We start from the raw sequence: 22405 nt of genomic DNA on the forward strand, positions 1-22405 counted from the left end.
AGACAAGGCGACATCTAGTGTATATATCTATGCACTAGTCTGTGCACACGTCACACACCAGGATGCGCGAGCGCCCTCAGATCACTTGGACGTGGCTGTGTATAAGAGCTAAAAACGATATAAATACTGTTCGTTTTCTCACACAAACCGCTCGTTTCGTGTCTTAGGCCATCAATGTGTACTTACGATGGGGAATTGTTTTAATTTGGACTCTGTGCATGCTCTTTGAGACAGTGACCATAGACCTGCATCAAATGACTGAGACAAGAACGGTTTGACCTAAAAAATATCAAAATTGAAACTACTGCGGAAAAAAAGACACCTACATCTTGGATGCCCTTGAGGTAAGCTAAAACATACCAAAATTTAATTTCAAAGTGAACTATCCCTTTAATTTCAGAGAGGGTCAAACATATAAGGAGATTTAAAAAAAAAACACTGGATAGATTTTTATCATTTTATGATGGTTGTGTACAGGCACTGCCAACACACATTTCAGTACAATCAACTTGTAAAAGTGCATGTACCATTATATGACCCCTTTAAGCTGACTAGCTGAAGATGTTACTATTCCTTACAACAACTGAACTCTATTAGAGAGCTACATAGGCCTATGGCAATTTATCTGTTCAATAAAATACCTTACACCTGCTGAGTAATAAAAACGTCATCTCGCCATCGCTTTTACAACATTCCAAATCCCTCGGTTCTCGCCATTTCCTAAAAGCCAAGCTGATGTTGATTATCATTTTATTACGAGCTCTATTGTGTTCTCTATTTGCCACATACATACCTCTGTTCTACTTCTTTCTCTCTTTTTTAAAGGAGATTGGAGGTTCGAGATTTCGCTTTCTTGCTCGTTGTGATAATTAACCTATACCACGCCCACACGATGAGAGATGCATGGGCAAGTGACATATGTACAGTATGCAATTTCCTGCAAAAACCATCCCACTGGGTCTAAAATATAAACAAGTATAGCCTAATAGGCTTACCATAGTGAATTAGGGTGAGACAAAAACACTGTAGATGAAGAATTGATGATGTATTGACTCATAATTACAATTTCGTTAATTTTGAACAAAGTCACAGTGTAGCCTATCTTTTACCAAAAACATGTTCTGTGTTAAAAGCCCCCATATGTAGAAAAATAAAAGACTGTGCCAACTCAGATGTTAAACTGCATTATTTGTAAAAGTGCCAATAATATTGTTTGACCTGTAAAAATAGTTGCTCATGTCCTCAAAATATTCCACAGACATGATAAGCTTCTGTGTAAAAAAACAGGTATTGGAGGCTTTAATTCATCAGCATGTACACTGCAGAAAGTGGGTAACGTCAAAGTCCTTTTAGGCAAGTCGTGCCACTCGGCCGCCATCTTGGCAACGCCTCCGGGCAGCTATTTCGGACTAACAAGACCAGGCTCCTATCTAAATGAATGGGCAGAGAGTCAGAACTTTACTTTCACTGGTCACTGGGACATAAAAACTGCATGTATAGAAACAGCAGTAAAATATGATAAAAATCGCTGAAAAAGTTTGATGACTTTGCCCCAAAATAAGGTTTAAAATGCCTTTTTTCCCCACAGGTTATACCTTTACTACGCATGCGCAAGGGTTCACGTTCAGGACATCAAACTTCATTTACGTCTCTATCCAGAATGCCGGTGTTGTGCCAAGCACTTAAACAATTATATGTATTTAAATGTCTGAAACCTAAAATAAACATTATGTGGTTAAAACACTGAACAGTTGTGATAGAGATGACAAGCGCTGAGCGCGTCCGTCTTTGGCTCAGCGCCAACCACAGCGCGAAAGCACAGGTTGAATATGGCAGTTATGTCACGTCACTGTACATTCGCTCCTTAGTGGTCAGCTGCTGACTGTTAAAAGCAGATGATTGGCTTTCCAGCGGGAGGGGCGGGACATGTGCATACAACCGCCATCTTTGCCGTTACGGGTTTTCCTTATATAGTTGTATTGAGGATTGAGGAAGTGGCATGTCTCATATAAATTGTCTCTGGTAACGTCTAGACTCCTTGAGGACTTGAACATGGATTCTAAATATCAATTTTGTATTTGCCAATAATATAATTTTGGACATATTTATTTCCATTAAAGCATCAATATAAAATGAGAGTATGTTGAATGCTTTCTTTGTTATTTTGTGGACTGTTCCTCTAGATCCTAGGAATGGCATAGCACTCGTATGTGCGGGGCATGCGGCCAAAACTGCAATTTGTAGGTGTTGTGTCGAGCTCCTCTGGTGGCACCATGGCTTTGAAGGTGAAGTGCTGAAGGAGGGAAGTGAAGAAGAGGAAGAGTTCTGTGCGAGCCAGAGCCTCACCGAGACACACACGCTTGCCTGTCAAGAGAGCACACAGAAGTTGGTTTAAAATCTTTTCTTTATGTATCATTCATTTTTGTCTGTGATTTGTTCTTTAAAGGCAGCTACTGAGGAATCAATTATTTAACATGGTTCTTTTTTGTCCCAGAATGACTAAAACACTGATAAACATAATTATGTAGGATGTGTTGACTTCAGTTTTCATCTAAGAGCAACATTTTTATGGTCTAATATGCACAATGAAGATCTGAGCTCACCCATGCCGAATACAACAAATGCATCATTCTTCTTGAATCGGCCATCTCCATCCAGGAAGTTTTCTGGATCGAAACAATTTGGGTTCTTCCACAGTTTGGGGTCTTTAAGCACGGAGGATAGTAGCGGAAAAACCATTGTTCCCTTCAAGAAAGTATTTTACAAATAAATAGAAAGATGTAAATAATATAAACACTTATTGAATCAAGATGATGTATACGAGAGAAGAATACCTTAGGAATGACATAGCCGTTGTATTCAGTGTCGCACATGGTCTTGTGTGGGACAGCGATGGGGGCGAGATCCATGCTGCGCTGGACCTCGTGAATTACAGCATCTGTATATGGCAGCCTCTGTCTGTCTTCAATGGAGGGCCAACGGTCCTGTCCTACAACCTCATCGATTTCTCTCTGAACACGCTCTGTACAGAACAACTGAAAGTAAAATCACACTTAATGCTTGGAGAGAGAAGCATTAGTTTGACCTCACCTTGAACATCTGGGTGCTTCATCATTAGAAGTAAAGAGTGTCTGATGGTGGATGAAGTGGTTTCTGTGCCGGCGCTGAACATGTTCCATACTAAAGAAACCAAGTTGTCAAAATTATATTCTGTGTCAGGCTTGTCTTTCTCCTGCAAAAGAGAACAGGTAAGAAATGTTAACATTGTGTTTAATTGACATCATGTCATGGTCTCACCACCAGATGGTGCAAGTATCTGGTGTAAATGTATTCAGGACCATGGCTAAATATGTTTAAATGACCGTTTCTTTCAATGATTTACCTCTTTCATTTTTAACACAAAGGCCTCAATGAAGTCCTGTGGGCAAGAGGGATCCACATTATTCATCCGAGCTTGTGCCTCACGCTTGAAGTACTCTCTGCCCTCTTCTAGGTCTTTAAACAGTTGATGGTGTTTACCAGGGAAGAGACTGACTAACTTAGGGAATACATTATAGAGCTGAGAACAAAATAAAGAAACATCAAGTTACAATAAATACAATACAATACAATAAATAATTTATGCAAAAACATTTTTTTTGTTTTTGTATGTACTATTTTTTTTTTTATGTGCACGACCCTTCACCCGTTTTGGATCAGTAAGATTTTTCTCTTTTTTAAATAAATGTATACTTGTATTCAGCAAGAATGCATTAAATTGATCAAAAGTGACAGTAAAGATGTTTATAAAGTTACAAAAGATTTCCATTTCAAATAAATGCTGTTCTTTCAAACTTTATATTCATTAAAGAATCCTGAAAAACAAATGTATCACGGTGTCCACAAAAACATTAAGCATTAAGCAAATGTGAAAATAATAATAGCCTAAGGTACTATACGGTTATCCGGACCACACCTGACCATATGACCACAACCGCTCTTGGTTGGTCGTAACCCCAGTGACGGTATAGGTTTAGGGGCGGGGTTGGGGTAGGTAAACACATGTGGTCCGGATAACCGTATAGTACCGCTGAAAATTCAGTTTTGCATCACAGGAATACATTTTATTTGAAAATATATTAAATGGAATAAAATATATATTAAAAGATCTATTTTGAATTTTAATGATAATTCACAATATTACGGTTTTTACGATGATTACGTTTTTTTCACTGTATTTTTGATCAAACAAATGCAGCCTTTGTGAGCATAAAAGACTTCTGAATGATAATATATATATATATGTATATATAAATCTTTAGAGTGCAAACCTGTCCAAGAGGGCTACTGAGGATACTGAAGTAAGCATTTACAGTCTGAAGGAGAAACTTAAACTGTGGATCCTCAAATCCAAACCTATGACCAAAGACAATGCTGCAGATCACATTGGCCACGGCATTAGACAGCATGTCTGCAGGGCTGATTGCAGAGCCTTTAAGAAGAAAAGAAGAGCAAAGAGATCAGGTTTCTTCAATTTAGAGTTTTGTAAAAACTCACACTATGCTCTGTAACGTGAGATGTGACACATTATAGTTCTTTTTTGTTTTATTGACACACCCTTTGTCACATGTTTTTGTATGTCTGCAGTTTGTTTCATATGATAATCTGAATATAAGATTGTATAAAAATGATTTAACCTTCACATTTTTTTATAATTTCCACAAGATATTCAGCCTCCTCCCTGACTCGTTCCTCGATGCTCCTGCGGCCCATTCCAAAGTTCTTCAGTGTCATGAGAGAGAATTTGCGCATCTCCTTCCATCTTTGTCCACTGGTGGACAGAACACCTGCCCATTGAGAAAATGTTTCTGGTCTACTACGTGAATATATTCTGTACATATATATTATATATACACACACACACATATAAAGAGATCAAATAAACCATGTAAAACATTGGGCATCAAGCGACCTCACCATATCCAAGAGTGGACTTCATGATCAGGGCATAGTTGGCCCTGCCACTGAATTCTTCACCAAGACCAATCATAGTTTCCTTTAGGGCTTCATATCCAGAAATGATCACTACAGGAGTGTTTGCAAACCAGAGGGTGACAACAGAGCCATACTTCTTACTGAGCTACGGGAAGAAAGGATATAGGCTATGGTTTGATATGGGACATTCAATGTTACTCAAGTTGTATTCAAATGACACTTCACGAGTTCACAACTACATAAAATTATTACGGTAAAGGTTATGCGTATTTGGCGTGCTGTCCGGGTGGAGGGCTCCGAGCTCGGAATTTCTGCCCGAACCCAGAGTACTCCCCCCGTTGGTAAGATGGAACTAGAAGTGAGGAGATGGAACTAAAATGAGGAGATGGGGTGGAGGTGGGATGCTGAATAAACTGTCAAGAAACAGAGGTGTGTTCTGCTGTTATTTATATTGTCCTGAGTGGATTACTGATTGATCTCCACTTGTGCTAATTGGGTTAATTATCTGCACCTGCTCCTCCCGAACCTTGTTAATAAAACATCATTTCAAATTAGCTCTAACAACCTCAAATGTATTTGACATAATTCTGCTTTAATGGGGTCAAAAACAATGTAAATAGTGCATTGTTCTTTGATAAAGATTATGTTTGTAGTGCAAGTTTGGATACAGATAGCACTGAAGTGCTACAAACAGCAATGCAGTGTGTGAAAAAGTGAAAATAATTTTTGAGCAACAGAAATACAGGGAGCTACTTTCAGCCCTCTTAAACTTCTCTAGGGGTTTAGAAATCCCAGAATAGTGGTGCTCACCTAGTAACGGTGGAGCAGATGCACCTCACAAAGCCTGTAAAAAATACATTGTAATTTGTTTATTTAGATGTATAGCTAGATATATAAGATAAACCTCTCACCCTGACTTTTCTGAACCCTATGGGCTAGGCTGCAAGGGGGAGAGGGGAGAAGCTGTTCTTGTTCCCTCTGTTTGAATGTACTCTGTATATATGTGTTTTATTGAAAGCAGCCCAGATATGGGTACCAGGCAAATATAGGAGAAATTTGCAATAGATTAACTTGTTTTTCTCTTTGTCTCAGATTCTATATGATGTAATGTATATTCTCATTATTGGACGGTTGCTACACCACCCCTGAAACATTGTCAGTGTGTTACAGTACAAACAGTTTTATTATAGTAGGCTACACATAGGGGCAGCGACCGCGGAAAGTCCGTGGCGAAGGACACAGTGTCACCAACAGCGGAATCTTGCGCGATTTCAGCCCGCATTTGCTGCGGTTCTTTGAAGAACACAAATGGTTCTTCTTTGGAATCGCTGCGAAAGCCCCAATTATTATTATTTTTTAAACCTTTTATTTTGAAGAGTGTATCAACGATTTCAGGTGAATATATTTGTTTTTATTTATAGGCTATTATACTTTCATTACGTTTTTGTATTCTGTGCACTTAAAGGTTAACTGGTTTACCTGCACAGGTGTTAGAAACACTACAGGCTACCTGCGCATCTTTATAAGCCTTGAACACAATCATACAAGCAGCCAATTATATGATTGAATTATTTTAATGAATAGGCCTACTAACCTCTTGGTAATATTTGTAGGCTTCCTTGAAATTAAATTGAAATAAATTTCCCAGCAGTGGATTCGGAGGGGGTCCTGGAGGCAGCCGTCCTAAACTGCTCTGCTTTCCTCGAATTTTCCACAGCAGTAACATAACCAAGACAGTCATGACAACAGACACTGCATTTGTCTTCAATGCCAACAATATATCCATCCTTCAAATTTCACTTGACTGTTCTTTTGAGACGACTCGCAGAAAGTAACCAAAACTGACGTTTGTTCAGGTTGAATAAGAATTTGTTAATTGGGTGGGCGGAGGCATTAAATGTCTAACATGAAGGTTTTGTATGGCTCTTGTGTAACCCGCTCAACCAGAACGGTGCAGTAGGCACTCTCTTAAACAACAGGAAATCTAATTCCTTTTTTATGTTTCTGCATTACACTCGATGGCTTAATCCTTTTTCATTCAGTGCCATGACAGAAACCAAGTGTGAACTGTATGTCTAAAAGAATAAGAGGGTAATTTAGTTATTAGTTAACAGTAACAACATTATCAAACATTGAAACAGATTGTTTCCAAAACTTTATGAAGGCTAAATCAGTGTATCCCCTTTTTTTTTTTAACCACTCACAAAGTAGGCTACTAAGATCTATACGCTTTCACTTCACTGGACACATTCTTTTTCTGTTGCTATGAATGGAAGAGTTCAATAATAATAGTGATGTCTACGTGAGCTTTCACTGTTTAGGCAATTTATTATGTAATTTCTAAATTTCATGCATCAAGCGGAGGCTGTTATTCTGTTGTTTTCACATTGAGGTTATTCCCTGGATCCATTGACGCCTAAAGCCTAGTGGACGTAGAGAGAACTGCACAGGTGTGTTGTAGAGTTGCGTTCGTCCCCTGAGGAAATTTCTTACCATCCTCTCAGTGCTGCCTGAATGACATTAACCGAGTGCAAAGAGTTTGTGTTCAGGCATGAATTTGTCAAAATATAAGATGTCTTTGTTGTAGTCTCTGTTACAGTTTGTCTAGTTCTGATGAAGCCACTGTAAACCGTTAATAGTTGGGCTATCATACATAGGCTACTATCAACCTCTATTTTTACACAGAACAGTTTTTATTTTACGCTTAAAAACGCGAAATGCAGGGCACTGGAATGAAAAAGTAAAAACAATAATATAATAAGACCATCTCTGGTTAAACTTCTTTTAGCGTTTTAAAAACACGGCGCACAAGTCAAAAAGTAGGCCTACAACTGAAGACCTCCGATGCAAACGCCTCTAAAAGCCACCTCTGTCAAAAATAAGATAATATTGACTATTGAGTGAATGCTCTCCGCACACAGTATAGCATAGATAGATCATTGAATCGGACAAGACCATTAGCATCTTTCTCAAAAAAAATTACCAAAGAGTTTCGATATTTTTCCTATTTAAAACTTGACTCTTCTGTAGTTACATACATCGTGTAGGCTACTAAGACCGACGGAAAATGTAAAGTTGCGATTTTCTAGGCTGATATGGAACTATAGGCCTACTCTCATTCCTGCGTAATAATCAAGAAACTTTGCTGCAGTACCATGAGTCCAGCAGGCATAATGATATGACGCAGCGCCTGAAAATAGGTCTAATAACTTAGTCCCGGTCACGTTGGAAGTTACTGAGCTGGGGACTAGAGGTCTTCTCGGGTCCTAAAAACTGTACCCGACCCGAATCACTACCCGAACCCGACGTGCATAAATTATTTTTTTTTTTAAAGAAAAACTCGACCCGAGACAGACCCGATAAAATTAGACCCGAGTCCGACCCGACCTGACGGCATGTCCTTTAGAACCCGACTGGACCCGAACGTAAACGGCATTTACATTGTGCACAGCCTGCGCTCTGAAGTGAAATTTGCGTCCTACGTCCTATAAAATTTGGCATAATGTTATTTACCGGACCATACGATGATTAACATTAGAACCACCACAGGGTAAAATTTACCGATGGCTATTTTTCAAATGTAGCCTATAACAGATTTTCAATTAAATATCCAAAGTCTCCCAGTCATTGACTGTTATTTAGCCTACAATCCCGTTGTTAAAAAGTTGTTTAGATAAAACCAGATTAAAAAACGGGGCATTAGAACCGCCATAGCAGAATTTATCATGTAGGCATGTCTTTATTTTCGCAACTTTACTGTAAACAGCTTACTGTAAAGAATTCGGGTCTTCTCGGGTCCATTTGGAAAAGGCATATTTATTTTAAATTACCCGAGACCCGAGGCCACTAATACCGAACCCGACCCGTATCCGAGACACTCGTCGGAGTTTTGGACCCGAAACCGCTCGTGTCTCGGGTCGGACCTCGGGTTTTCGGATCCAAGTGGACCCGTGAAGACCTCTACTAGGGACTATTTTCAGGCGCTGCGTCATATCATTACGCATATCGGTACGGCAGCAAAGTTTCTTGATTATTACGCAGGAATGAGAGTAGCCTATAGTTCCTAGCCATATAGCCTAGAAAATCGCAACACATATATATATATATATATATGTGTGTGTGTGTGTTCTCTGAGATTTGGAGGAGTCATCCTATTTTGAGAAAAATAAAGTTTTAATAGGCTATTACAAGAATAAAGTCACTATATTTCAGAAAATAATCTTAGTCTGATGTGCATTACGTGATTGCTCTGCTGATACGGTAGATCTCAGACCTTCTGACAGACTCAGAGCCCCGTTTGGGTCTCTGGTCTCTGAATGAGACAAAGTTTAGGGAAGTTGATGTACGCTGCTCTACATCAGAGGTGGAAACCCGAAACTACGGCAGAAATCGACACTCGGTTACTAACGTAACCTCGGTTCTCTCTAGAGAGGGAACGAGTGTTGCGTAAGTTTAGCTTACACTACGGGAAAACTCCTTTTCTCTTTCTTAATTTTTAGAATGTAAAACGCATTTGCTGCAGCAGGCAGACCTAGGCGAGTCAGCTCGCGCGCCTATTGGCTGCTCGGCGGCAACTGCTGCAACCTATCAGTACGTCAGAGCCAATGAGATGTAGCGGATTTCACCCAGCACCACAAAAGAACCACCGACACCAGGCTCTTCGGGGAATCACTGCAGTTTATTAAAGACAGGACAGGGTTAATACACTCGACACACTCTCAGTTCTGTGATCTCTGTCTCGCTCAAATCCAAAGCTGTTCTGAGCATTGAGCGAGACGCGATTGGATGACTCGGCAGTGGAAATGACGTCACTCAACTATAAAACTTAATACAGCATTTTAAAACAAAAACGTACATTTTTCCTAGATTCTGTATAGGATACAAACAGTAAAACGTGTCCAGAAACACAAAAATAAAATAGAAATAGATTTTATATATTTCTGGGAGGGAGGACAAAGTTTGCTGGAATGTTCACAAAACTCAAAACACTACACTCTCCCCTCCTAAATTTCAGCAAACTTTAAAGCCGTAGGTGAGATATTTTCCTTCAAAGAGGGATACCCAGACGTCAGTCATTCAAACGAATAGCAAAACATTTTGCTAGGGAGAAATATGCCCTTATACATATAACCATACATTCCTCAATGAAGTACTTCTCAATTCCTCTTAAAGTTTTCCTCTACATAATTCTAATCACTTTTCGAAAATAAAACATATCTTTGTATAGCTTAATCTAACTCCTCACAAAACTGGAAAGAACTCTTAACAATTCTGCTAATGGATCTCTTTGATTTGGCTCAGATAATATCATGCTCATGCACTCAAGCAGTCTTTTAACAGGTTTCACTAACCTGCCTGACCTGGTTCTCATAGTTCTCTCACTTGCTTTTGGGATTGTGTCTGACCCTGTCACTTTTCTTGGGGAAGCTTTCAGTGTGACTCTAGATCTACTACTTGAGGCTTGAACCCTTGAGCAATGATCTGATCTGTTATCAGAGCTAGATTCTCTTGGCATGGTAACTGGTTCTGCTTGAACACTGTGACTGTTCACAGACCCTCCAGGCCTTTCTTCTTCATCAATGCCTTCACTGGCCGAATCTGACTCGGATGCACTGCTCAAATCATCTGCACTCCACTCACTTTCTTGGACGTCATCTGTATCACAATCACTAGACAATTTGCTGGGTTTGCTCCCCTCATTGGTGATCGAAGGGCCACCATGTCTCATGTGATCGGTTGAGGCCGAAGCATGAATCCCTGTGACTTGCCAAATGCCCTGTCCTTGAACAGAATGTGCCCTAACAGGCTGAGATGGTTTTGGGCCCTGGCCTTGTAAGACCCAAGCAGCTATCCTGTTGCTCCTTGATTCCCTTTCAGAACTTAACAGAGATCTATGTCCTTGGTCTTTTGTCTCACTTATTTCTTCTTCAGAGACTGTGGAGAACATTGTGGACTCAACTCCTGGCTCCTCCAAGGGCAAAAAGTTTACAGGGAGGAGGAAGTTACGGTGAACCACCTTACTTTTCCTTGTGGTTGGATCTTCAACCCTGTAGATGTGTAACATTGGGTCTTTCCATGTCACCACATGAACCACTGAGTCCCACACATCCGCAAGCTTTCTTTTTCCCTTTTCTTTCTTATTCACCAGAAGGACGCGATCTCCAACTTCCAAGGCAACACCTTTGGATTTCTTATTGTACTCCTTTGCTTGCCTTCTCTGGGCTCCTGTGGTGTTTCCTTGAGCAATCCTCATCGCCTCCCCAAGATCCTTCTGAAGAGACTCCACATATTCATCGTAAGTCTGCACATCCTCATTCCTCAGGGCACTCCCAAACATTATATCTACAGGCAACCTAGGCACCCTGCCAAACATCAAGTAGAATGGTGCAAATCCCGTTGTCTCATGAGTGGTACAGTTGTAGGAAAACGTAAGTGTCTGTATCATCTGAGGCCATCTCTCTTTCAATCGAGGGGGTAAGGAGCGAATCATATTTCCAAGTGTGCGGTTGAATCTTTCCGTTTGCCCATTGCCCATCGGGTGGTAAGGAGTAGTATGGGACTTGCGGACACCAGACACCAACAGCAACTCAGCGATCAACTTACTTTCAAAGTTGGCTCCTTTGTCTGAGTGTATCCTCTGCGGGAAACCATATATACAGAAAAACTGATTCCACAACTTCTGAGCCACAACTTTAGCTGTCTGGTTTGGGCAAGGGAACGCATGGGCTAACTTTGTAAAGTGGTCCGTTATAACAAGAACGTCAACATTTTCCCCATGTCTCCCTTCTGCAGACCAGAAATCTATACATACAAGTTCCAGCGGCACACTTGTCTTGATAGATTCAAGAGGTGCTCTAGCCTCGGGTTCCTGAGTCTTCCCGACTACACAGCGCTTACAGTGAGAGACATATCTTTTAACGTCTGCATCCATACCGGACCAAAAGAATCTCTGACGCACCAGGTGGAGAGTTCTACTTTGCCCTTGATGACCGGCATCATCATGAGTCCCTTTTAGGGCAGCCGCTCTCAGAGAAGTACAAGCTGGTACCTGATTTTTCCCACCCTGTCCTTGGATCTGCGGTAAAGAACACTGTCCTTGACTTCCAACTTTTCCCAGTGTTTCAGCAGTCTCAATACCAGAGCGGATTCATTATCCCTCTCTCTTCGTGATGGTCTCCGTCTTCTGTCAACAAAGGATATCACACGAGCGACGGTGGGGTCAGCTCTCTGTTTTCCCCGTATTTCCTCCATCGAAAAGACTGAGAGTGTATCCACTCCTCCATGAACCAACCTGCTGGCACAGCGGGTCAGCTGAACACCACGTACAGGTCTGCTGGATTCCCAATCTAGACAGGACTCAAAAATAGCTTTCACACCTTCACTTGTTATCTGACTCAAGCTCCCAACTTGGACACTCTGAGCACTATCCTCAGAATTTTGATGGAGTACATTCACTGACAATCGGAAAGCTTCTTGAACCGATTCCAAGGTTACATGATGAGCCTTACTCTCCAAGGCTTCACAGACTTCCAGAGTTCTGGCAAAGGGACGTCGACTCAATAGATCAGCAGGAATGTTCTGGGTTCCGGGTATGTATTTCAAGTCAAAGTCAAAGGGGGCCAGCTTGGATACCCACCTTTGTTCACAGGCATCTAACTTAGGCTTAGACATAATATACGTCAAAGGATTGTTATCCGTTAGCACTGTGAACGTAGTCCCTTTCAACCAGTGAGCGAACTTTTCGCAAACTGCCCACTTTAGAGCATAAAACTCTAATCTATGAGCTGGATAACGGGACTGAGCCCTCGACAGGGTCTTACTCGCGAAGGCTACTGGTCGGGGCTTCCTCTCTCCCTCCGGTATTTGACTCAAAACCGCACCTAACCCATCCATAGATGCATCGGTGGACAAGAGGAATGGTCTCTTAAAGTCTGGATGTGCTAGAGTAGCTGTGTCTGTGAGCGACTGTTTGATCTTTTCCACAGCAAGGTCACATTCTGCAGTCCAGTCTTCAGGGCTCAAACGTTTGGGTTTGGGAAAACAGGAGCGATCTTTCCCACCTTTCTTCCTGGTCTTCTGCCCAGCGGTCAGCTTAAACAGTGGCTTGGCTAATGCTGAGAGACCCTCTATGAAATGAGAATAATAATTAGCCATTCCGAGGGTTATCATTAATCAGCGGGTTATTTCGAATACAGGTCCTTACAACATCTTTAGCACGACCCATTAGCCTATCAAGAATCTCCTGGCCTTGTTCTGACACACTGAATCCTTTTCTGTTCAGATATGTTTGCATCAACTCCTCCCATTCACCAATAGTGCATCTATCAGTTTTGTCACCTCTGAATGTCGGAGGTTCTTTGATATCCTGATGTCTGAGAACTAGGTTGAGATTTGACCAGTCAGGAGGCTGAGCTGAGGACTGTTGGGCATTTTCTTTCTGGGCATTTTGCCCTGCTGATGACAAGCTGGCAGCGATCTGGTTACCTATTTCACTGCCTAACTGCTTCATTAGGTCTGCCATAGTCTGCCACTGGTTTGGTTGGTCACCTCCAACAGAATCATGTCTCTCACTATGAAAGGCTGGTGAGTCACATCTTACACCTGACTGACTTGTGTTCGTGATTGGTGGGGGCCCTACTGGGGTAGCGATCATGTCATGCTCTAGCATACTATTCAATAATGCTCCCCGCCCTAAACTGGTTGAAACCCTTGGTAACCTTGGAGCAACATTCAGAGGAGTAACATTCACATGGTCAACATCTACATCTTGCAACTCTTCATGTGATCTGGTGTGTGTATAACTGTAACGGTCCATGTTTAAATTTAACTGCTTATCTGCTCCCCAAAGTTCTCCTTAAAGGTGATGTCAGCGGAGGTTTCTCCCGGCGATCTGCGATGGCTGATCTCTTGAAATCCGGGTCACGGCACCAAATTTGTAGCGGATTTCACCCAGCACCACAAAAGAACCACCGACACCAGGCTCTTCGGGGAATCACTGCAGTTTATTAAAGACAGGACAGGGTTAATACACTCGACACACTCTCAGTTCTGTGATCTCTGTCTCGCTCAAATCCAAAGCTGTTCTGTATTTACTAATAAAGCATTAACAAAACACTCTTTTTGTTTGTTTTCTTTCATAACATACATCACAAATTACATATAACACATATCAGACACATATTCAAATCAAGACAATATATATATATAATAAATGCATATAATAAAATGTTCAATGTATATATTTGATACTTTGAAAATACTTTGAAAATACATTTAAATATGTTTCAATCTAACATTACAATGACATATGATCGTATAGTGGAATTTTCTCTGTTGCAATATTACATACCTGCAGTTTATTAAAGACAGGACAGGGTTAATACACTCGACACACTCTCAGTTCTGTGATCTCTGTGAGGAGTGTGAAAAGAGAATAGTGAACCCCTCCCCCATTAACACTGTAACTGCATCTGCTTTAAACTAAAATTTCAAGTACACAGTACACAATACTAGACAGATAAAGACAATATACTTTGACAAATGTAACTGCATGATATTATTTGAATGTAATCCACCCTTTTTAGTAATATTTATGAACTATATTATTTAGAAACCCGCCGTTCAAAATGGCGTGCGGGCGGCAATTTGAACCAACATATTAAGAGCTAATTAACACAAAACTCAGAATATGCACAAAAATATTAGTATTCCAGCACACTAAGTGACTCAATCCATCATTAAAACACGTCATCCACCGATATTGGTCAACATTTTTACTTAATTTCTTAAATTTAAACACTTTACTTCAGAGCTCATTTATAACATACCTGTCTCGCTCAAATCCAAAGCTGTTCTGAGCATTGAGCGAAACGCGATTGGATGACTCGGCAGTGGAAATGACGTCACTCAACTATAAAACTTAATACAGCATTTTAAAACAAAAACGTACATTTTTCCTAGATTCTGTATAGGATACAAACAGTAAAACGTGTCCAGAAACACAAAAATAAAATAGAAATAGATTTTATATATTTCTGGGAGGGAGGACAAAGTTTGCTGGAATGTTCACAAAACTCAAAACACTACAGAGAGGCTCGCCTTGCGCTGTCGTCATGGCCCGCCAAGATGGGTGTGGCCTGAGCCTATAAATACCCATCGCCCAGGTTGCAATGATTTCAGTCGACTGGAAGCGAAACCATAACGCAGCACAAGCACGGCGGGCTACGCAACACTCGTTCCCTCTCTAGAGAGAACCGAGGTTACGTTAGTAACCGAGTGTGCTTGAGAGTACTCTCGTGTTGCGTAAGTTTAGCTTACGCCACAGGAACCCTATGTAAAGTGCCGTGCGTGCTGAGGTTCCAACACTTATGTCCCAAGGGCAGTAGCCCGGGGCTCATGTATAAGTGGAGCGGTCGCAAATGGCAGAACAGGGTGGGACGACTCGGTATTATGAGATAGGTGCATACACAAATATACAGTTAAGGCAGTATATCAACCTTGAAACTGCATAAGCCCACAGGACGTTGCAGCATATCAACAGTCTAATCAAACTGAGTTGGGTAGACAATGTTAATATGGCATAATCAGACTGAGAACAGCCTGACCTGTAGGGCGGGTACTTCCAGGTTATAGAACCTTACAAATTTAGACAGTGAGGCCCAGCCTGCGGCCATACAAATGTCATGAAGTGAGACCCCACTTGTCCAGGCCCACGACGAGGCAATGCCTCTAGTCAAGTGGGCCCTAACCCCCAAAGGGCAATCCAGGCCCTTGGACGCATAAGCCGACGCGATAGCGTCTACTATCCATCTGGACAGGGTTTGTTTCGAGATGGCTAGCCCTTTGACGCGGCCACCGAACGAAACGAAAAGCTGCTCTGTTTGCCTAAAGGCAGCAGAGTGCTCCACATAAATCCTTAAAGCCCTTACTGGGCAAAGGTAGTTAACCCCAGCCTCACTGTCAGATGCAGGGAGGGCCGAAAGGGAAATAACTTGCACTCTAAAAGGGGTCGCAAGCACCTTTGGGACATAACCATGCCTTGGTTTGAGGATGACCTTAGAGTCATTAAGGCCATTGCACACTGAGTCCGAAATTTTCGTATGCGTTTTTTCGTGTTCGTCAGCCTTAAAATTCGCAACGCACAAAAACCTTGCACACTGAGTCCTATACATATTTTTTAAACCTTTGCGGAAAAAAACGCAAAAAATACAAAATGGATTTGTCAAGCAGTGAGGATGATTTTGTTGCCCTCTTTCTTCTTAAAAAGAGAAAAAAGAAAGAGGAAATATTGGGTCCATCCAAACCTGAGATTGCGCCGAGAGGAAGGAGAGTTTCACCTGCTTATCAAGGAGTTGCGAAATTATCCCGAGCAATTCAAAATTTACCTCAGAATGTCAGTGGAACAGTTTGATGCTTTGCTAGCGATACTGGAGCCATATATTAAAAAGAAGACCACCAATTTCCGTGAACCAATCCATCCTGAACAGAGACTGGCAGTATGTCTAAGCCAAGGTATGGACTCAACACACACACACGCGCGCGTGGCCGGCGGAAGCACTGGGCAGACAGAACCGAACAGCTGGATTTTGTCGTTCGCTTGTACGGTGGCTCTGAATTGTCAAAAAAAAAAACTCTCAAAATACTGGCTGTGGATGCGAAAAACACAGAAAATCGAACCCGATCCGAATTTTTTTATTACGGACGAAGGTTTCGTAGACAAGCGTGATTGACATAACGTGAGGTTGAATTTTTTTTTTAACGTGCGAAAATTTCGGATGCGAATTTCGGACTCAGTGTGCAATGGCCTTTAGGCCCAAATTCCACCGCGTGTAATGGTTCGAATGGTCCACCTTTCATGGCCTCTAGGACTGTGGAAAGGTCCCATGCTGGAACCGAGGGTGGCCGAGGAGGGTTCAGCCTCCTAGCTCCCCTGAGGAAACGGATTATGAGGTCATTCTTTCCCAGCAACTGGCCATTCACAAGCTTCGCAAAAGCCATTATAGCTGCCACATACACCTTGAGCGTGGATGGGGTTCTGCCGCTGTCCAACAGCTCTTGTAGGAAAGAAAGCACCACCGTTACCTCACAATCTAGCGGGTTTAAGTCATGAGCTGAGCACCATTCAGCGAACACTGACCATTTATGCATAGAGCCGTCTAGTAGACGGAGCTCTAGCCTCTGTGATCGTGTTCAGCACTCCCTCCGGGAGGTGAAATAATGATAGTTGATCGCCCACACATGTAGGGCCCACAGCTCGGGGTATGGCTGCCAAATTGCGCCCTGGGACAACAGGTCCTTCCTCAGCGGAATTGGCCATGGAGCTGTGTTCCCCAGTTCTATCAGTTGTGGGAACCAAACTTGATTATCCCATAGCAAGGCTACCAGGAGTATCGAGCATTTGCTCTCCCTGACTCGCTTGATTACCTGTGGTAACAAGGCGAGCGGGGGAAACGCATAGAGAGGACGCCTGGGCCAGTTTAAGGCCAGCGTGTCTCTTTCTTTTGAAAAGAACATTGGGCAGTGAGCATTGGTTTGCGACGCGAACAGGTCTACCTCTGCTCTGCCAAAAATATCCCAGATGTCTTGCACCGTCAGTGGATGCAGGGACCACTCCCCTGGGGAAAGTTTGGCCCTGGATAGCATATCTGGGCACAGATTGTGCTTGCCCCATATGAGGAGGCGTTTTGCTATTGCAAGAAGGCTCCGGGACCTGAGGCCACCTTAACGCGGGGAGGAAAGCTTAACTCTTAACTCTAAAAAGTCTTAACTCTAGACAGTTTATGTGTAGACGCTTCTCCGCGTCTGACCACAGGCCCATAGATAGTCTCCCTTCGTATAGGGCGCCCCAACCCGTGTAGGAAGCATACGTCGAGACTACTCTGATTCTTGAGGCGATGCCCAGGTTCATGCCGGACTGGTACTAGCCGGCTTTCATCCACGGTTTCAGAGCTGCTGCGCCAGTCTGATTCACCGTGAGACGAAGCAAACCTGATGTCCACGCTCACGCTGGCACACGCCGTCTCAGCCACAGCTGAAAAGGGCGCATGTGTAGCAGACCCAGCCGCAGCACCGTCGAGGCTGAGGCCATGAGACCCATCATCATCTGAAACACTCTGAGGGGAAGATTCTTCCCTACAGTGAATGTCGCTGCTAGGCGCTGGATCGCTGCTGCGCGTTCTTGCGTCAGGTGCGCCACCATAGACCTGGAGTCCAACTCTATCCCCAGAAAGGATATTTCCTGGCTGGGGGATAGAATACTTTTGGCCCAGTTGACTCTGAGACCCAACTGTTCCAGATGGGCCAGCAGTAATGCTTTGTGTAACACCAGGTCCTCCTTCGACTGTGCTATAATTAGCCAGTCGTCCAGATAGTTCAGGACTCTCACGCCCCTTCATCTGAGGGGAGCAAGCGCCGTGTCCATACATTTCGTAAATGTACGAGGTGCTAAAGACAGGCCAAACGGAAGGACGGTGTACTGATAAGCCTGGCCCTCGAAGGCGAATCTCAAGAATGGCCTGTGATGGGCTGCTATTTGGATCTGAAAATAGGCGTCTTTCCTAGGGGGGCTAGGAAGACTTAGAAGGCTCGAAGCTCGGCGCTAGCTTGGGCCTGGGTCCCCGGGGAGGAGGCGGTCTGCGGCGGCTAGTGCTTACGTGCATCCCGGGCCTGGCGATGATGCGGGGCAGACTTCTTGTTCTTCGAGCGGGCGGCTGCTTCTTAGCGCGGCCTGCTGCAGGGCTGGAGCGCCGCGGCAAAAAGTGTCTCATAGCTTGAGACGTTTTCTGCACCTCCGAGTATCGCTCCGTAAAGCCCTTCACTGAGGGGCCGAAAAGACCGGCTGGTGAAACAGGAGCATCCAGAAAGGTGGCATGGTCAGACTCAGACATGTCAGACAGCGTTAGCCACAGGTGACGCTCTGTGACAGTGAGGGAGGCCATGTTGCGGCCAATGGCCTGGGCAGCGGCTTTAGTAGCTCTGAGAGCTAAGTCTGTCTCAATCCGTAAGTCCGTCACACACTCCTTTGTTGGTCCAGCCTCGTCCAGTGAATGGCGAAGGTTGGCCTGGTAAATTTGCAAAACAGCCATGGTGTGGAGAGCAGATGCGGCTTGACTGGCGGCCACATAGGACCACTTCAATACCGAAGTGGTCCGGCAGGCTTTGGTAGGTAGACTCGACTTGGCCCGCCATCCCACAGAGGGTGGACACAAGTGCATCGCTACAGCTTCCTCCACGGGAGGAACAGAGAGATATCCCCTGTCTTTCGCACCGTCAACCGTGGAGAGACAGAGGACCTCAGCCTGGCCGAGTACGGGGCTCCCCACGACCTAGAGAGGACGCCATCAAGGCCAAGGTCCTCCACGGTCTCCGTGAGGAGGCGGAGAAGCTCAGCGTCGACAGAGGCCCTTACGCTGGACTCCTGTGTTGACGGGGCGGGGTCAAGGATGGAGCCCAACTATTCCTCGCTCCCGGACGCAAGGAGAGAGCAGCTGTCGTCCTCCACAACATCCCCTTCCATCCGTCCATTCCATCGACAAGGAAGGAGACGGTGGACTCCGAGAAGGAGGCTCGCGGGGACGCCGCCGGCGAGTGCTCCTTCACCGAAGCTTCTGGTGGCCTTTGTGAGCGGCGCTTCTTACGGCACGGCCCAACAGAAGGCATGGGAGAGGTGGACTTGATGGCGAACAAAGCCTGTCGAGCCTGCAGGGTCGAAAGAAGCAATGACTCGCATTCATGGCAGCCGCATGGTCCGCGTGTTCTTTACCCAGGCAGGAAGTGCACAGCACGTGGCGGTCCCCGTCGCTGAGGACGGCTCTGCACGAGCCGCAGAACATGGGAGGCATTTAGAAATGCCTGGCTCTTTTAGAGAGAAACGTGTGTGTTCAGTGAAAGGATATAGGCGCCAGATAGCGCAGCAGGTACGGCGAGTGAAGGTGGCGAATATCCAGCCGGCGTCCTCAGAACTCGAGCTTGTCCCATTGATAGTGCTGTTCGACGGTGCAGCTTCTTCTCTCAGAGATCCAGCAAAGTGTAGTCACTCGCTGAAAAGAGACTAAATCATTGTGTAACCTGGGCGATGGGTATTTATAGGCTAAGGCCACACCCATCTTGACGGGCCATGATGATAGCGTGAGGCGAGCCTCTCATTGGTGCTGACGTCATGACTGACGCACTGATAGGTTGCAGCAGTTGCCGCAGAGCAGCCAATAGGCGCACAAGCTGTCTCGCCTAGGTTTTCCTGCTGCAGCAAATGCGTTTTACATTCTAAAAATTAAGGATAATTTTTTGCTTCAGTATTCTCGAGAAAAGGAGTTTTCACGTAGCTAAATTTACACAACACGAGAGTACTCTCGTAAGAGAAACACGGAGCTCAAACGCGACACATCTGCCGCAGCATCTCCACAGCAGCGCGCGTCCATTATAAACCTGAAGATGCACAGACCACGGACGGCGCGCTGCTCATCTCTCTATTTTTACAGCGATTGATTCCTGCCGGTTAAATAATGAGACTGGCGCAACCAGAGACATTTTGGGCGATGCCGCATATTAAATTTATTATAAATAGTTTTTCCACGTGAGAAATATAATGTGTGGCGAGAGGGCCTGACAAAAGACCGAAATGAGTGACTGTCATGTGACACTTGAGAGCCCTGACTGCACTGTAGCAGTTACTGTTACACTGTTTAACCTGCAAGCTAGCTAGCCTGCTAAAAACACCAAGCTTACATTAGCTACCGCTACTATTTCCCACCAATTCACAAGCACAAGAGAAAAAGTATTTTGTACTTACATTTAATACCCCTGGAACTCAATGGAAGTTGATTTAAAGATAGCAAAGTTGGTAGTGTTGTAATAACCAGTCAACTGAACCAACAATCTTTTCACAAAACTGACAAAACCTTGTCAAACTGTCAAAATCCATCAACATTCCGTGCATGAGTTTCTGACATTCTAACTGAAAGGGTGAATATCAAAATACATGATAGAAACATTTTGTTAAACCACTTACAAGTGTTATGTTGACAACACTATTGAAACAATTACTTTTTATTACAACTGTACATGAATAAATAGGCCATTTGGCCCTGGACTAATAGGGTATTCTATTTGTCCATTCTATTGGCTCTATTGTATTTTGAAGACTTGTACTGGCTGCACAAGTCTAATTTAAGGCTCTCACAAATAAATAGTATGGGTATATTATACATTTTCTGAGTCACCAGAGTGCCTTGAGTATTGAAGTTGTTGAGTTTTGTGTCCGTGGTGTTCTTTCATGCCACAGGGATAAAAGAAAGCATACAGTTTAGGTGGAAATTGTGAAAAAATGTGTGTTATTTATGGTTTAAAGAAGTCATGTGACCTCTGTGTTTGTCAGAATGATTCAGTAGGCCTACTGGGCTTAAATGAAAGCCTAAAAGGTAGGGGTTCCAACGATACCAAGCACCATATTATAGAATATTGACAATATGCCTAGCATGAGCCTAAACCAGATATACACCAGATTTCAAAAACAGAATTTATCTTAGGGGGTTAGTAACTTCATAAGCTGAAAAAAGTGATTTCGCTACCACCCCTGCACTGCTATCATGATTTTTCTAGTACTAGGGGTGTATACCTTGCCAAAAATCACTATGAGACTTTGTCCCCAGATGATACTGATGGACCAAATTTGGGGCCCTGGCTCATGGACTATATGTGTTTCTGCTACAGCCGCGGATCAGTTAACCTACAAACTGCAAACGCAGCACATGTGAAAGCACTATAGCGCTGCTCCTGTACCGCATACGCACTGCACACGGCTTTCTCGTCTTACACATCACATACTCCACTGTTATATGGTGGCCATTTCAGTAGATTTACTCACTGACATTGTTGTGGAAACACATTAAGCATGGCAACTAACATATGGTAGTATCGTGCTACAGCGCACATTCTATCAGCTGCAGTTCTGGCGCCTCAGTCCCAATACTGTAAAACTCGACGTAGCCTACATTCACATCACATGTTAATGCGGTGCAGCGGTAGAGTTACACTCACAGGAAACTGCACTTATTCGCAACTTTTATTTTTATTCACAAAAGTTCATTATTTGCTAAACATTTCAAACATTTCATATAAACATTTCATTGGTGTTCTGTTCTCACATGATGCACTTTTTCTGAGCGCATACACCCGAAGCGCGTGTGCACTGTCAAACGGCGCCAAACTGGATTTTTGTTGGGTCAGACCCATCTGCTAGCGATGGAAAAATATGCACAAAACAATCCACTTTTAAATTTTAATTTATCATCAGATGGACAGATCATTTCTCAGGGGAGGCAGGGCTTATGCCTCCCGCCCCTGTAGTCGGAGCAACTTTGCTCTATTTACGGATATTATGAGACATGCCTGGGCAAGTGACATGTATGCAGTTTTCCGCAAAAAACATCCCGCT

At 43.5% G+C, this 22405-nt stretch overlaps 1 protein-coding gene across 1 annotated transcript; it reads right to left on the reverse strand.

Moving 5' to 3' along the window:
* Positions 1 to 2179: 2179 nt before the first annotated feature.
* On the reverse strand, positions 2180 to 6760 carry LOC308693737 (cytochrome P450 2M1-like; the record flags this gene model as incomplete). Its single annotated transcript, XM_081370834.1, has 9 exons — positions 2180 to 2364; positions 2604 to 2745; positions 2835 to 3022; positions 3091 to 3232; positions 3383 to 3559; positions 4311 to 4471; positions 4677 to 4826; positions 4957 to 5119; positions 6569 to 6760. The coding sequence occupies 9 exons, from the start codon at positions 6758 to 6760 to the stop codon at positions 2180 to 2182; spliced, it is 1500 nt and encodes a 499-aa protein (XP_081226960.1).
* Between the last annotated feature and the right edge of the window lie 15645 nt (positions 6761 to 22405).

The sequence above is a fragment of the Scardinius erythrophthalmus genome, assembly GCF_964197995.2.
Source record: "Scardinius erythrophthalmus genome assembly, chromosome: 7".
NCBI lineage: Eukaryota > Metazoa > Chordata > Actinopteri > Cypriniformes > Leuciscidae > Scardinius > Scardinius erythrophthalmus.